This window comes from Dipodomys merriami, unplaced genomic scaffold, assembly GCF_024711535.1.
Source record: "Dipodomys merriami isolate MVZ:Mamm:240054 unplaced genomic scaffold, mDipMer1.0.p SCAF_13, whole genome shotgun sequence".
Taxonomy (NCBI): Eukaryota; Metazoa; Chordata; class Mammalia; order Rodentia; family Heteromyidae; genus Dipodomys; species Dipodomys merriami.
The window spans coordinates 25,922,869-25,936,439 of record NW_027202604.1 but is presented as its reverse complement, the minus strand read 5'-3'; the positions used below and the strand labels follow the sequence as shown (position 1 = coordinate 25,936,439).

General features: G+C 46.1%; 1 protein-coding gene across 1 annotated transcript in view; it reads left to right on the top strand.

Moving 5' to 3' along the window:
- The window catches only part of Tafa4 (TAFA chemokine like family member 4), a 142,102-nt gene that overhangs the window by 40,530 nt on the left and 88,001 nt on the right, over window positions 1-13,571 (top strand). The window contains exons 2-3 of the mRNA XM_070018404.1: window positions 2,439-2,583; window positions 3,443-3,558. Of these exons, the coding sequence (XP_069874505.1) occupies window positions 2,570-2,583; window positions 3,443-3,558 (130 nt within the window). The 5' untranslated portion in view covers window positions 2,439-2,569. The remainder of the gene's footprint in view (window positions 1-2,438; window positions 2,584-3,442; window positions 3,559-13,571) is intronic.

Sequence of the window (13,571 nt, the reverse complement as noted above, 5' to 3'; positions counted from 1 at the left end):
AACATCTGAAGAATGATGTCTTCTGCCTGGGAACCTCAAAGTTTTTCCAGCACCCAGGAAACACAAATAGATATTCTGCTCTTCTGTGGTAAAGGAGAAACCAAACCCACATAATGTCATCATGTCACCGTTTCAGGTAGAAGATGAAAATGGAGCTCAGCGTCCAAATGCTGTCTGTGTCATTCGAGTTCAATAAGCAGATGCATTCTGAACAAGGTTTTGTTTTTGTAAGCCTACATATGCGCAGCGTCTTTCATCATTGAGAGTTAGGAACACCCTTAAAAAAATCAATGACTTTTAAAACAGACTCAGGGCTGTGTTATTTTTATTTTTATCTTTTGGTCAGTCGTGGGCCCTGAACTCTGGGCCTGGGCACCGTCCCTCAGCTCTTCAGCTCAAGGCTAGCGCTCTACCACTTGAGCCACAGCACCACTTCTGGCTTTTTCTACTTATGTGGTGCTGAGGAATCGAACCCAGGGCCTTTTGCATGCAAGGCAAGCACCTACCACTGATCCACCTTCCCAGCCCAGGACTATGTTATGATTGGAAAGAGTTGGAAGATGAGATGAATGGCGTAGGTACATTACACAAATGGATGGGCGGACTTGCACACACTCAAGTATAGAAGTGACATGAGAGAGTTAATCCTTTCAGGCAAGTGCCTAACCCACTGGATGGGGAAAGGTTGAGTGAATTACTTTCCACCCAAAAATTAAACCTGTGGCTCCTCTCTGGTATGCAGACTATGAGACTACATGCCTTTTTCACAGATAGGTCATTTTTAAATGAAAAAACAACATAAAAGAATGTCCAGTGGTTTCTTTTGTGTGAGGAAAACAAGATAAATATTAGCCAGGAAAGGTCAGTTGGTTTCCAATACATTATAATGGTTCTCACAAACCGTACTTCTTTCAGATAGCAGAAGTTCACGTGATGCCCTTGGGTGAAATGAGGACTTAGAGACTTAATAGAATTGGAGGATCGGGGAGATAACATTTTTTCTGTGCAATTCATATTTATACAGCTATTAAAAGTCCCCCCTTTTTTTCTTGTTGAATGAATCTCTCCAGGTGTAGTTTCCTTCTTTCTTGAAGTCCCACAGGGGTTGTACTTGATGTTGATCACCTGAAATATTCTCCCATTGAATTGGAGCATTGGCTTTCGGTATTTAGAAAAGAGGAAAAAATGGAAAAACAAAATCTTAGTTGTGGTTGGTGGTGACCCTACAGCGAGTTCACCAGATTCCAAAGCAACGAGATTGCATCTTGCCATCCATTTTTGGTATGCGCAACTTTAATGGTTGTCACTGCGCGCAATGGTTTTCTGCTTATCTCTGTCACAGGAGGGGATGCATTTGATTTAGCAAGAAGGGAAAGTGATGTGCCATTTTGTTCTTCAGATGTCTTCAGTTTGGAACCAAGATAAGCATCTAATGCATATCCTACAAAATTAAGAAGAATGAGGGCCTTCCGCACTCTCAAATCTTCAAAAGGGTGACTTGGATCAAGATATATTGTATTCATAAACTGCTTTGTTAAATGGCAACCCCTGTGTATAATTACTTAAATATAATAATAGTATTAATAAGTAGTTTTTTTTAGGTTGGTGTATTGAGTGTTTAGTGTTAAGTAGTCCCAAGTATTCTTTACCTTTTGACACAACGAATTGCATTGGAAAGAAGTTTTCTGTCTTCCATTAACATCAAAAAGATAAAAAAAATGGAGGCTGTCCGGCATCATTCTTAGGTGTTTTTTTTGTTGTTGTTGTTGATTGTGAGGCTTGAACTCAGGGCCTGGGCACTGCCCAGCTTAAGCTTTTGTGCTCAAGACTAGTGCTCTACCACTTTGAGCCTCTGCTCCACTATTAGATTCCTGGTAGTTAATTGGAGATGAGTCTCACAGACTTTCCTGCCCAGGCTGGTTTGAATCGCAATCCTCAGTTCTCAGCCTCCTGAGTAGCTGGGATTACAGGGGTGAGCCACCAGTGCCCTGCTCATGCTTAGGTTTCTATCACCTGGATCTCAGAATTAGGGTCTTCAGGCTGGTTCTCCACTCTCTGTGAGATTGGATAAGTTACATCATCTCTTGGGAACAGATGGTGCTGAATTTCGGCTTCATCCAATGGTCAATGAAGCAGGGAGAAAGATGTCCTGGTGAATGTTGTATGGTTTGGGGCTCTCTGTCATACCTTTGCTGTTGTGAACACTTCTGCACTGAAACCCTATTGTACGAAGCAGGGGATGAGAGAAGTCTCCAGAATTTCCTCACGATAGAACACTTTTCATAAAAAGCATTGGGCTCTCTCCCACTTGTTAGAAACAATAAGCATCCTGGTGACCCCATTATTTTCCTGCTGGAACTCAGTTTCGTTTAAATGCTAAAATGCAAACTGATTCTTATTTTTCTTTTCTTCATTTTGTTGTGTCTTCTTCAAAATAGGTCTTCCAAGCTAAGATCATATTGGGTTTTTTTTGGAGCTGCCAAAAGAATGGGTCCTTGCTACAAATGGAAATTTGGAATGGCGCCAAAATACATGCTGGATTAACTGTGCTGGACTGGGACCATTTCTGATGAAGTCTCCAAGGTGAAATGATTGTTTGCAGACCCCGAGTGTCCAAGAGTTGAATCTCTCCCCCTTCCCTTCCTTCTTCCTCCCCTCCCCTCCTCCTATTCCCCTCCCACCCCCTCCCTTCCTCTCCCCTTCTCCTCCCCTCCCCTTCAATCTGTTCTCTTCCCTAAACTTGGAGGTTGGTTAAGTAGACTACGAGGCCCGTCTTCCTTAAACCAGAGGGTGTTAATTGACAATCAAAGAACCCAGGAAGCTCCTGGACCACGACTCCAACATCTCCATGGATCCTTTCGCATACTAAAACCATGTCAACTTTTACTTGACTGTCACTCGCAGTGTGTATTTTTAAAAATATGGAATCTAACCACCATGTTCTGTTAGAACAGCTGAACTGGAGCCTTGGTGAATCACAAATAGACTTTTCACCAAGGCGTGGTGCTAACTTGGAAAACTCCTTTATTGTCTTACTTACTTATTTACTGGAGCCGGGGCTTGAACTCAAGGTCTTGAGTGAGCTCTCACTTGGTTTTTTTTTTGCTCACGGCTGGCACTCTATGACTTGAACCAAAATTCTACTTCTGGCTTTTTTTGTTTGTTTGTTTATTGGAGATCAGAGTCTGCCTGGGCTGGCTTCGAACCCCAGGCCTCCGATCACAACCTCCTGAGTACCTAAGATGGAACACTCTGCATATAAGGTAGTTGTGGAGATCTGGGTTACTGCCAGCACAGAGGAAAGTCTGCTTGGCTTCCGGCTACCTTGGGGCGACGCCAGGGGGGTATGGAGGCTGTTGACTTCTTTCCCCCCTGCCCAGGCTGCATTTTCCAGGAGCCTGGCGTTCTGGCTTTGCACTGACTCAGCCCTGTCTCTCCTTAGGATGAGAGTCTACACGAAGTCAGTGTTGCTGTTCCATTGGCTCTTTCTGGCCTATGTGTTAATGGTGTGCTGTAAGCTGATGTCTGCCTCCAACTACCACCTCCGGGGACACACAGGTGAGCCCTCAGGCCTTTAAGCTTCTTGTGTAAACAGCGTGCCTGTTTCCAGCAAGTAATCCACACAAGCTTTGCATGGTGAGCAAGTAGGCAGAAGATGCTGGAAGTAAAGCTGGGGGTATTGGCTAGATGCTGGAGCAGTATGCTTCTAGGTGTCTTTTCAAGATTTTTCTCAGTGTTACTTACTTTTTTTTTTCCTGGCTGCTTTTTCCAAAAGAAAACAATCAGAAAACCATTGGTGCTGTGTGCATACATGCATGTGTATGCACATGTGTGTGTGTGTGTGTGTGTGTGTGTGTGTGTGTGTGTGTGTGTGCATTGCACAAGCTCTCACGTGCTCCCTCCCCTTGCTTAGGGAGAGAAATATGGGTGAGGCTCATTTAACACAGGGCTATACTGAAAACAAGTATTCAGATAATTTAAGACTCATTTGAGATGTGGAGAAAAGTTGTTGAGTAATTAATATGCTTAATAAAAGAAAGAAAAGGCCAGTGGTAACTTTTGCAGAAGGACTTACAATAGATTGTATTTGAAGTTTTGCAGTCATTCTGATCATTTAATTTCCAGGGAAATTGCCAGTGAATTTCTTTCTTTTCTTTCTTCATTTTTTTTTAAAGGTAGTGTTTTGCTGTGCTCTGTGTTGTGCATGCTGGTCCCAAATTCCCAGGGTCAAACAATTTTCCTGCCTCAGTGTCCCTAGTAACTGGGAGTAAAGATGTGCTTCCCTTACTGACTAGGCTAGATTGCTTATTTTACTTGTCCATTTATTTACTTTTTTTTTTTTTTTTTGCCTAGCTATGTGCTTGCTAAGCAGGTACTGTGCCATTTGAGCCACGCATGAAGTCTGGATTGCTTAATTTTAAAGGACAGATGAAAACTGTCATCTAATCTGGGCACTGATGGTTCATGAAATCCTAGCAACTCAAGGAGGCTGAGATCTGAGGATCATAGTTTGAAGCCAGCCTGGGTAGGAAAGGCTATGCGATTTTTTTTTTTGTCAATGGTGAGGCTTGAACTCAAGGCCTTGGTACTTTCCATGAGCTCTTTTGCTTAAGGCTAGTCCTACCACCTTGAGCCACAGCTCCACTTCCGGTTTTCTGGTGGTTAATTGGAGATAAGAGTCTCATGATCTTTCTTTCCCTGGCTGGCTTTGAAACATCATTCTCAGATCTCAGGATGACAAGTGTGAACCACCAGTACCGGCCTTATGATGGAGCTGTCTGCCACTCAAGTGGTGGAGCGCTAGCCTTGAGAGAGAGGAAAAAAAAAAGCTCAGAGACAGCACCCAGGCCCTGAGTTCAAGTCCCAGAACTGACCAAAAAAACCCCAAGTTACATGTGAACCTTAAATTGGGTACGTGACAGAAGTAGAGGTCTGCATTTGCAAAGCTTTTTGTGAGAGTTCCGAGCTCTCCTTACTCCGATACGTTAGGGCTGGCTGTAATTGTCAGCTCAAGATAATTTCTTAAACCTCTCACAACTCCATTTTCCCTCCTCAAGAAACAGTTCGAAGAAGATGAGAAAAATAATGATTGAAGTTTCAGGGAATCAGCATCAAATCGATGGCGTTCGGCCGCCGTGGAGGCCCGGCTGCTGCAGGCGTGGTGTCCTGGGCCTTTTGATGGCTTTGTTCAGGGAAGACCATGTGTGAGGTCATTAGTTTCATCTGTGGCCTCCACATCAGTGGCTCCCAGTGCGGGAGATCCTCTGAGTGAGGCCACAGGCAGAGCGTGGCCGATGGGCTCTGTTATCAACTGTGGATTTCCAGGTTTCCACGCACCAGGCTGCAAGGGGTGAAGATGAGGAGAAGAACCGAGGACATGACCCAACTTTGCATTTTCATCTGTGTGCCAAGCCTCGCTTTGCACCACACCCCACTGAATTTGGGCAAATCAGAACGCTGGCTGAATCTACATTACCACTAGAGTTGGAGACTGGAGAAAGGCAAATGGTAGCTTCTTTATCAGCTCAGGTGTGACCTCCAGCAGGGATGGTGAAGGGTCTGGGCAAAGCCCTGATCTGTCCTGCTGGAGAAATGAGAGCTATACACTAGAATTTCTAGAGTCGCATGGACTTTCTGGTGTGGCCTAGAACATGCTAGGACTTGTGCTTTGCTGAGCTTCTGTAGCCTCAGACAGTACGAGGTACTTTGTGGGTCATGGGGCTTGAACTCTGAGCCTAGGCGCTGTCCCTGAGCATTTTTGCTCAAGGCTAGTACTCTACCACGTTGAGCTCCACTTCCAGTTTTCTGGTGGTTTATTGGAGATAAGAGTCTCATGGGTGTTTCTGCCTGGGCTGGCTTTGAATCTGGATCCTCAGATCTCAGCCTCCTGAGTAGCTGGGATTATAGGCGTGAGCCACCAGTGTCTGGGTGCGATGTCCATTTCAAGCGTGCTGAGGTTCCTGCAGATGTTGTATGTATCTTCTGCTTATAGCAATGAGGATGATAATACCTATTTTCATGCCAGCTGCTACTCTTAGTATGATTATCACACCTTAAATTTTTTGCCAGTAATGTAAGGGAAACATCATCGTATTGTGATGATGTCATCTCTTTTTGACTAAGGGCTTGCTTGATATATCAATGAGCTATTCGTATGGCTTTTTGAATATTGTTATTCTGGAGTCGTTGTAAGAAAGGAGTGGCCATTCGACAAAGCAGTTCATGAACGCATGATCAGCGTTACTCCTTTCAACAACCTCACCCACCCCTCCCCACCCACCCCTTCCCTCGCTCTTCTTAAAAGTTGTTAGGATATGTATTGAATTCTCCTTTTGTTATTTCACAAAAGCCATTTATACAGGCAGCCCCTCTTGATCAGTGGCATCTTTTTAAACCATCCTATCCTCTACCCATTTTTTTCCCTGTGGGCTTTATTGGGTGTGCTTGTTGTTTTGTGAGGGCTCTTTGTAGATTGAGGACCCTGGAGGATTTGGAGCATGCTGCTCTCCATCCTTCCTGCTCTCCTCCCTTCCCACCACTCTCTTTCTGTGGTGCAAGGGTTTGTCGTGGCCATCAGAAGACTTGTGTTGGTCTCTGCAGTCACAGGTGGCAGTTTCTTCTCAGGGCAGTGCTCCGAGGATGATGAAGATCTGCACAGGTGGGGATTGGCAGCTGGGGAGCTGGGAAACCCCAGTCAGACTTGCACTCCACTGTGGGTGGATCTCCGGCAGCCTGGCTACAGGACGGCGTAGCAGAGGGTGATAGAGGAAAGGCTGCTGACAGTCCCTGGGGCCGTGAGCCTGGGTTGACCAGTGATAGGACCTGAGCCCCCAGGAAACCCCGGTGAGGAGTTTCTTGGAGCTTCTTATGGGTTAGATGAATAGAGGTCCTGGATGGCCAGGGCGTTTTCAGCCCCGTCTTCACCAAGCTAATGAAGACAGTGGCAGAAGGGAAGCTGGTGGGAGCCTAGCACCATTTTGAGAAATGAGAGGTGTTGAGTGTGGATTAAAAATGGAATTTATTGGGGCTGGGAAGGTGGCTGAATGGTAGAGTGCTTGCCCAGCATGCATGAAGCCCTGGGTTCAATTCCTCACACCACATAAACAGAAAAATCCAGAAGTGGTGCTATGGCTCAAGTGGTAGCCTTAAGCACAGAGGGTCTCAGGGACAGTGCCCAGGCCTGAGTTCAAGCCCCAGGACCAGCAAATAAACTCAATTTATTGAGACATATATTTCTTTTAAATATAGATTTTTTCCAGGATGGTTGGTGGGAATTTATCCTTAAGGAATAGGAGAGTAATGAGCTTTTACAAGAGTCCAGAAGTCGGGTTTTAAGGCATGTTAAAGCACAAAAGGCCATGTGTGTTGTTTTTTAGAATTCTGTCAGCCATGTTGATTAGACAGGAGAACACATATAGATCTTCTGTAGTAACAAACTATGGCCCAGAGGGATAAATACCAATGGGGCAAGTACCTGTGCTTCACACCTATAATCTCAGGAGACTGAGATCTGAGGATCCCAGTTTGAAGCCAGTCTAGGTGGGAAAGTCTGTGAGGCTCTGATTTCTAATTAACTTCCAAGAAAAGTGGGAAGTAGAGCTGTGGCTCAAGTAATACAGAGCCGGATTTGAGTGAAAAAAGCTAAGTGATAGTGCCCAGGCCCTCAGTTCAAGCCCCAGTCCTGGCACAAAAGAAAAAAAATTAGAGAAAAAGAAAACTATACCTAATTTTCCCAGGATGCTTTGTCAGAATCTTTCCTTAAGGCACAGGGCAGTGACTAGCTTGTACAAGAGTCTAGAAGTAGGGTTTTAAGAGAATTTATAAAGCACAAACGTCTCCTTGTATTGTTTCAGAATTCTCTCCACCATGTCGATTGGACAGGAAAGCACAAATTGTTCTGCTGTAGTCACAAAGCACAGAGAAGGTGAAGTCAGGGGAAATAGGCAGGATTGATTGTCTGAAAGAGAAGCCAGTAATTCAGCAGTGGTAGTCACTAGACACTTTGTTGGAAATGAATTATACAACTTGGTGGGAAGGAAGGAAAAAAAAAACTGGGAGAAAATGAGGGAGGAGGTGACACTGTTTAAAAAGAACTGTCCTCATTAACTGATTTATGTAACTTTAACACCTCTGTACATCACCTTTACAATAAAAATTAAGAGCGAGAGAGAGGGAGAGAGAGAAAGAGCCAGGATGAATTGCCATTTCTAACCTGTGCTTCTGCCTCCTGGGTTTTGCCTGTCAGCACCATGTTTCTCCACAAGAGGGCAGCAGAGGCAGCGCAGTGGGAAGAACTGGCTTGTGAGGCGTGTCAGAAACTCCACCTGCCCTGGGGGAAACAGACTCACTGTTTAGAATGTCTTTAAAATTCTATCCTTGTAGACCTGAGGATGTTGGGGACACGGTAGCCTCTGAACACCCTTGAGACTTATTCCTGGGGCTCTCTGGATACTTGAACAATCTCTGATTTTGCCTGTGAAAAGACAAATGTAGCTGCTTTTCCAGTGGGAAATTGTAGGGCTAGTCACCGGGAGGGCCCAGGTTTATTTTCTCAGCTCTTGGGCTTGGCTCTCTTGTCACATGCCGTGACCCCCACAGGCTGTTTAATATACTCGATCTCAGTGTCATACACTGGGAAACAGGAACCCAGCGGCAGCGAGGTGTAAAAGGAAATCAAGGTTGAGGGGTCTGGAGTCAACCCAAAGTCTGGTTTTGCGACATCTGGGCTGTGTGACCTATCCAGGTCATTTAGCCCCTGATTCATTGTCTGTAAAATGAATGATCCATGCCCACCTTCTGTGTGGGGTTGTTGGAAGGGTAAAGTAAGAAGTGGTTCACACAAGGACTAACACACGGCGAGCAGGAAGCAAATAGATGCTGTTTCCATGGCTAGAGATGCAGATGAGTGTGACAACTCACCCAAGGAATGGTGAGACTCTGTGTGTGTGTGTGTGTGTGTGTGTGTGTGTGTGTGTGTGTGTGTGTGTGTGGCTGTACCTGCGTTTGGTAAGAGTGCATCTTCTTATTAAGAAAGCAGGCACAAAGGGCTTCTCCAACATGGGACGGGGGGGGGGGGGAGGAAGGGGGGGGGAAACGACACAGGGTGACGTGGGTGATGTACGTCCTTTACCAGCTTGTCTGGAGTAGGATCTGCTGTGGAAGATGCCTCGCTGGGCCAGGGCCTAGGTGAACATGAAGGATTACGGGAGGCCTGTGGTGGTACCCTGCCTGGGTAAGTGGGTAAGTGGGGCCCTGGTTTCACAATGCCACAGGTGTTCAGAGACATAGGGTGTTATCATCCCTGGGACCAGAGGACAGCAGGAATGGCAGGCGTCCCGCTCCATCTTTGCATACTGGCTGCGTTCTGAAACCTCTGTAGGACCCAGTGTTTTCTATGAAGTGAGGCTTATAAAGCACAATAAAAATACTCATTGTAGAGAGGCAATGAGGAATTGGTGAGCTGAGCACTGTGTTTGTCTAGCAAGTACCCAATGAATAACAGCCAATGTTTTTATTTTTGGCCTGTCCTGGGGCTTGAACTCAGGGCCTGGGTGCTGTCCCTGAGCCTCTTTGTGCTGAAGGCTAGTGCTCTACCACTTGAGCCACAGCACAACTTCTGATTTTTCTGGGTAGTTTATTGGAGAGAAGATTCGTGTGGACTTTTTGAGTGGTTAATTGGAAGTGAGAGTCTCAGGAGGACTTTTATGCTGGGGCTGGCTTTGAACTGTCATCCTCAGAGCGCAGCCTCTTAAGTGGTTAAGATTATAGGTGTGATCCTGCAAAACATGTATGTTGTGATGTTTTGGTGCCTTGTGATAGTTTTAATTGAGGATGGAAAATTTGAAAACCCTAGGCGTGTATTCCTGTACCTCATGGGGACATTTAATTGAACTAGTTTAGATCTAATTTTTTACAAGGAACTATTTCATTTAAAGATAATGATTGAGTAGACAGCATAACTTCTATTTTAGGAAGGTTTTCCTTTTGGTGAATGTAACTGTAATGTGTTAATTTTGACAACGATGAAGTTGCATGTGTAAACTGCTATCTTTAGGTGGCAGGTTAAAATGAATTAATTGTATGCAATTTTGAAAAATTATTTTCTTGCACTGCCTATGTCTTGCCACTAGAGGGCAGGCGAGGCTTAGGCTAACCAAATAGAGCGCCATACATAATTCCAAATGTTCTATAGACACAGTAAACAAACCGAGTGGAATCAATTTTACTAATGCATTGTCTTTTTTAGACGCACTTAATTCCATATATTCACATTATTGTATGTAAATAGTTCATGTTTTAAGGTGTGGTTAGCCCTTCCTGTGAACTAATCAAGTTGGGTCTTACTGTTGCTTTCTTGAAATGATGATATTTGCATCTTTGTGGGTCAGTTACACTCTGAATTAGAATGTGTATGCGTGCATATGAACATATGTATGCATGCATGCTTGTATGTGTGTGTGTGTGTCAAGTGATGATGTTGGCTAGTGAGTCTAGAAGCTACCTAGCCAGGAAGTTTACTTTAAGCACCAATTGGCATTTACCTTATGGGTGAAAACTCACAGTGTCATTATAATATCACCCCACAGTTTCCTCTGTCTTCCTTTCTTCTGGCCCACTCATTAGGCATGGCATGTAGATGTGTTCCTGGGAGGGCACCTCAGTGCATGAATGAGAGAACGAGGGGACAGCGAGGTGGGTTAGGAAGCCCATGTTCGGGGCATGCTGGAGAAGTGTCACCCGATGGTCCTCCCTTGGAGGCCGCACCACAGCCCTCATCTCAGCCTCACGTGGAGGGGGCCGGGGCACTGCATCACCTGGCCAGTGCCGTGGCATGTGTTCAGATCTGTAGGCAAAGATGAGAACTTTGGTGGGGTGACGAGCTAGCTCGTGTCAAGCTGCTGTTTGACCTGAGTGGTAGCCAGTCTCTGCGCCAGTGGTACTGAGCTCGCTTGCCCGAGACTGCAGCTATAAGGGCGGCCCCTGCCCCAGGGCTTCGGACAGCCCGGGGGAGTCGCCTCCCTGGCTTTGGCCTCCCCTGCCCGGACACAGCCCTTTCTCCTCTTTGCGCCCCACGTTATTATTATTTATTTTCTTGCCACTGCCTTATGGTCAGGCTCACCATAATCTTGACTTTTGAAATAAAAGGGAAAGCACAGATGTGAGAGGGCGGGAACCTGCTCCTTCCTTTCAGCTCCTCAAGTGCGAGTCCCAGCGCAGGGCCAGGGCGAGGCGGGGGCTCCAAAAGGCCTGGGGAAGGAGTGCGCTTCACTTGTCTATATGGAAGGAAGGAAGGAAGGAAGGATGGAAGGAAGGAAGGACGGAAGGAAGGAAGGAAGGAAGGAAGGAAGGAAGGAAGGAAAGAAGGAAGGAAGGAAGGAAGGAAGGACAGAAGGAAAGAAGGAAGGAAGAATGGAAGGGAGGAAGGAAGGAAGGAAAGAAGGAAGGAAGGATGGAAGGAAGGAAGCACGGAAGGAAGGAAGGAAGGATGGAAGGGAGGAAGGAAGGAAGGAAAGAAGGAAGGAAGGAAGGGAGGGAGGAAGGGAGGGAGGGAGGGAGGGAGGGAGAGAGGAAGAATGGAAGAAAGATAGCAAGAAAAGAAGGAAGGACGGAAGGAAGGAAGGAAGGAAGAAAGGAAGGAAGAAAGGAAGGGAGGAAGAGAGGAAGGAAGGAATAATGGAAGAAAGGAGAAAGGAAGTAAGGAAGGAAAGAAGGAAGGAAGAAAGATAGGAAGGATGGATGGAAGGAAGGAAGGAAGGAAGGGAGGGAGGGAGGGAGGGAGGGAGGGAGGGAGGGAGAGAGGAAGAAGGAAGAAAGATAGGAAAGAAGAGAGAGAGGAAGAAGGAAGAAAGATAGCAAGGAAAGAAGGAAGGATTAATGGAAGAAAGGAAGGAAGGAAAGAAGGATGGAAGAAAGGAAGGAAGCAAGGAAGGCAGGAAGAGAGGAAGGAAGGAATAATGGAAGAAAGGAGAAAGGAAGTAAGGAAGGAAAGAAGGAAAGAAGGAAGGAAGAAAGATAGCAAGGAAGAAAGATAGGAAAGAAAGAATGAAAGGAAGGAAGGAAGGAATGAAGGAAGGAAGGGAGGAAGGAGGGGCGGGCTGGCGTGCTGGCGGAGGGCAGAGCTGTACTTCCTTACTAACTGGGCTTTCCCAACCCATGGGGCTCTCTCTCCCCTCATCTTTTCAGTCTCAGAGGCGGAACGGGCTGTGTGTTGTCTTTGAATACTGAGCAGGGTGGTTACAAGAGTCTCCTTATCCTGGAGAAGAAACTGTGCATTTCACCTCACAGAACAGAGCTGCCAGCTGAGGATTCAATGCCCCGGGTTAATATCTCCTCTACGAGGCACTGCTGTCCAAGGCCACCCGGATCCTCCGCTCCTCAGAGGAAGGAGAATCACTGGAGCGCAGGAGTGGGAAGGCCAGAGAGAGGTGGGAAGGGCAGAGAGAGGTGGGAAGGGCAGAGAGAGGTGGGAAGGGCAGAGAGAGGCAGGGAGGAAGGAACAGGAAATTTTGTGCTCTCCTGGCTCCTAACGTGGACAGTTTGAATGTCGTGGCCCATCTGGTGGTCTCAGATTTGTAAACTAGAAATGGTGTTATTGAGGAGACATTAAGAACACATTAAAAAAGACTGATTGGCCATGGGAAGACTCAATGTACAATAGTTACAGTTCAACCCCTACCACTGTGCTCCATGCATGTTATGGATGGGGTGTATATGAGCAGAACAACCAAGCGGTCTCATGTTCTTTGGTCTGACCTATTGTGGAGAGACGAACAGGATCCCAAGGTGAGAGGTGAAGCAACTGAGAAGTTTCTTTGAGGACGAAGCACTATGAATATGAAATGAAATCCACAAGCAGCGCATTTGCCCGTCGTTCATGGCTGGCCTGGGGTGACTGCTGGTAGTCCAGGGCCAGGGCAGTCTGGGACAATTTGGTGGTCAACCTGGTTGTCCCTGGACCAGCACAAAGCCAAGATCTCTGTCTTCCTCCTCTACCATAGAAGGTGCAATGTCTTGTTTTCTATGGATAGCTTAAAAAAAACACACCTTTGAAGAGGAAGCCTTTAAGCCTGGTTGGAATTGACTTAGAGAAGGGAACAGATGAACAGGCTGAATTCCCTCCCCACCCCTGAGTCCTGTGGTCATTCTACAGGATTTCCTATTGGGGATGGTTTGTGCTTGAGCTGTTGCTATCCGAACATATTGAACAGGAAATAATATTGTGAGTATGAAAAGATAAATCAGCCATCACCCTTACTACTGTGTGTGTGTGTGTGTGTGTGTGTGTGTGTGTGTGTGTGTGTGTGTGTGTGTAACTAGGACTTGAACTCAGGGCCTGGGTGTTGTCCCCTAGCTCTTGTGCTCCAGGTTAGATCTCTACTTGTTGAACTGCAGATTCACTTCCAGCTTTTGAGTGGTTAAGTGGAAATAAGAGTTCCACAGATTCTCTTGCTAGGCCTGGCTTTGAGACTTTGAATCTCAATTTCAGCCTTCTGAATAGCTAGGATGACAGGTGTGAGCCATTGGTGCCTGCCCACTACTTTTGTAGCTGGTGTGCTTCTACATTTCAGGTA